This window comes from Vanessa atalanta, chromosome W (genome assembly GCF_905147765.1).
Source record: "Vanessa atalanta chromosome W, ilVanAtal1.2, whole genome shotgun sequence".
Lineage (NCBI taxonomy): Eukaryota > Metazoa > Arthropoda > Insecta > Lepidoptera > Nymphalidae > Vanessa > Vanessa atalanta.
The window spans coordinates 7,183,665-7,185,548 of record NC_061901.1 but is presented as its reverse complement, the minus strand read 5'-3'; the positions used below and the strand labels follow the sequence as shown (position 1 = coordinate 7,185,548).

At 42.3% G+C, this 1,884-nt stretch overlaps 1 protein-coding gene across 1 annotated transcript; it reads right to left on the bottom strand.

The window, feature by feature from the left end:
* Positions 1-274: 274 nt before the first annotated feature.
* Positions 275-1,557, bottom strand: LOC125075622. Its single transcript, XM_047687330.1, has 2 exons — positions 956-1,557; positions 275-368 (listed from the first exon to the last, which is right to left on the bottom strand). The coding sequence occupies exons 1-2, from the start codon at positions 1,555-1,557 to the stop codon at positions 275-277; spliced, it is 696 nt and encodes a 231-aa protein (XP_047543286.1).
* Between the last annotated feature and the right edge of the window lie 327 nt (positions 1,558-1,884).

Sequence of the window (1,884 nt, the reverse complement as noted above, 5' to 3'; positions counted from 1 at the left end):
AAGTCAGTGAGTAATTTACTGTTTTTGTTATTTTTATCCAAATAATTAATATTAAAATCTCCAATGATGATGAGCTGATCCCGCCACGTAAACAAGGATAAAGTCTCGTACAAAGCATCAAAAAATGTTTGTACGCTTAACCATGGTGGCCTATATGCCGTTCCTATTACTAAGTTTTTACCTCGACTTTTATAGCATATCCACATCTGCTCAACGCAAGGGGAGGGAGGGTGACTGAGGATGCGAACATTCAGGCCTTTTCTGACATAAAATCCTACGCCGCCACCGCGTGCGCGTATGTTTTGTGGGCGAGGTATATGCTGTAATTTGTAACCCGGTATAATAGGAGCACGGCCTTCTTCTCCAGCCTTCAGCCAAGTCTCATTTAGGCCCAGAACGTCCACATTATGCCTTTCTACTGCGACTATGAATTCCTCATGATTAGTTCCTAGAGAACACGGATTCAGGAAACCAACTTTTAAATTGCGCGGTCTAATCATTTATAAATAAAATTGCTAACTAATGTTACCTGTTGAAATAGTAAAAATAAATTAACGATTTTAAAATATTCAATTAATAATACCAAGTAACACACAATGTAAACAATACCTCCTTGTATTTTATAGTTATATGGGCTCAGTATGTATAATGTCTGGTTGTTGTATATGACACTGCTGCGAGAACTTATTTTTAAGACCTTAAGTGAAAAAATAATCCAACTAACATTAATAGAATATAATTTTAAAAAACAAACTATAAAATAAATCTTCTTACCTATTAATTTCATTAAATATGCTATATATATTTTTAAAATCATCGAGATTAAATCAAAGCTCAAACCCGTGTTGATACAAAAACCTTAGAAATATCATTTTGTGTTATTATCCTTTGAGCCGCAGTATCTTTACTCCGCCGCGCATATATTCGCCCCTCGCGGGTCCAAATATAACGCCACCCATTGCGACGGCCTTCCTCTCGTGCATGATAGAACAAGTCACGGTTTGTTTTTGTCAGACGCTCATTTATATAAAATCGCTTGGGTTCCTTGTCTATTTCAAGGCCCGTTGTATCAGCCCCGCGTCGCACGCGCGCCGCTCGCAGTAGTTGATCGCGAATCGAGCGGCGCGCTAGTCGCACTACGATAGGGCGCGGGCGAGATCGTTCACCGGTTTCATAATAAGCCGGCCGCGGTCCTGAGCGTTCAACGTAAACAACGTCGCGCTCGTCCAAGGTGACTCCGATTTTACTTGCAATAAGGCCTGTGACATGATGCAGATTTTCCTCACTCCGTTCTGTGACGCCTGTAATCTCGATGTCGTTTAATAGACACGACTGTTCGCGCTCATTAAGATCCGACTTCAACTTGGCAAAATCTTCCAGTAAATGGCTCTCTGACATGGTGCACGGTGCTTTATCCTCAAGTTGAGTCAATCGTGCTTCTACGCTGTCGACCCTTTTACCTACTTCGCTTAACGCACCTTTTAATGATGCGAGCTCCTGCCTAAACGAAGACACCTCATGCGTCACTGCGGCTAATTCAACCCGGAGGAGCTTCATTTGGTCTAAAAGTGAGCTCACGATAAGTGGATCTTCAATTCCTGACAGAGATGGGGGAAGTTCGGTGTGTGATATAAGTTCCCCTTGCGTGGAAGCTGTGTCGGTGACTAAAGCAGGAGAACACGGCTACGGCTTACAGCCCTTACAAATCCACTTTGGTACCCTTGCATCTGGGCTGGAGTTCATTACACAAGCTCGGTGGAATAAACAGGAGCACCGTACACATTTCACACTATCGGCCGCAGCTAAAAACTTTCCGCAGCTACTGCATTTATTTGCCATTTACGTTATGGTTATGCACGTGTAAATAACCAAATACTACGAATA

Coding starts and splice junctions, on each gene's coding strand:
- LOC125075622 (XM_047687330.1), bottom strand. CDS start 1,557: ATGAAGCTCCTCCGGGTTGAATTAGCCGCAGTGACGCATGAGGTGTCT. Junction 369..955: donor GAGGAAGGCCGTCGCAATGG/GTGGCGTTATAT, acceptor ACTTGGCTGAAG/GCTGGAGAAGAAGGCCGTGC.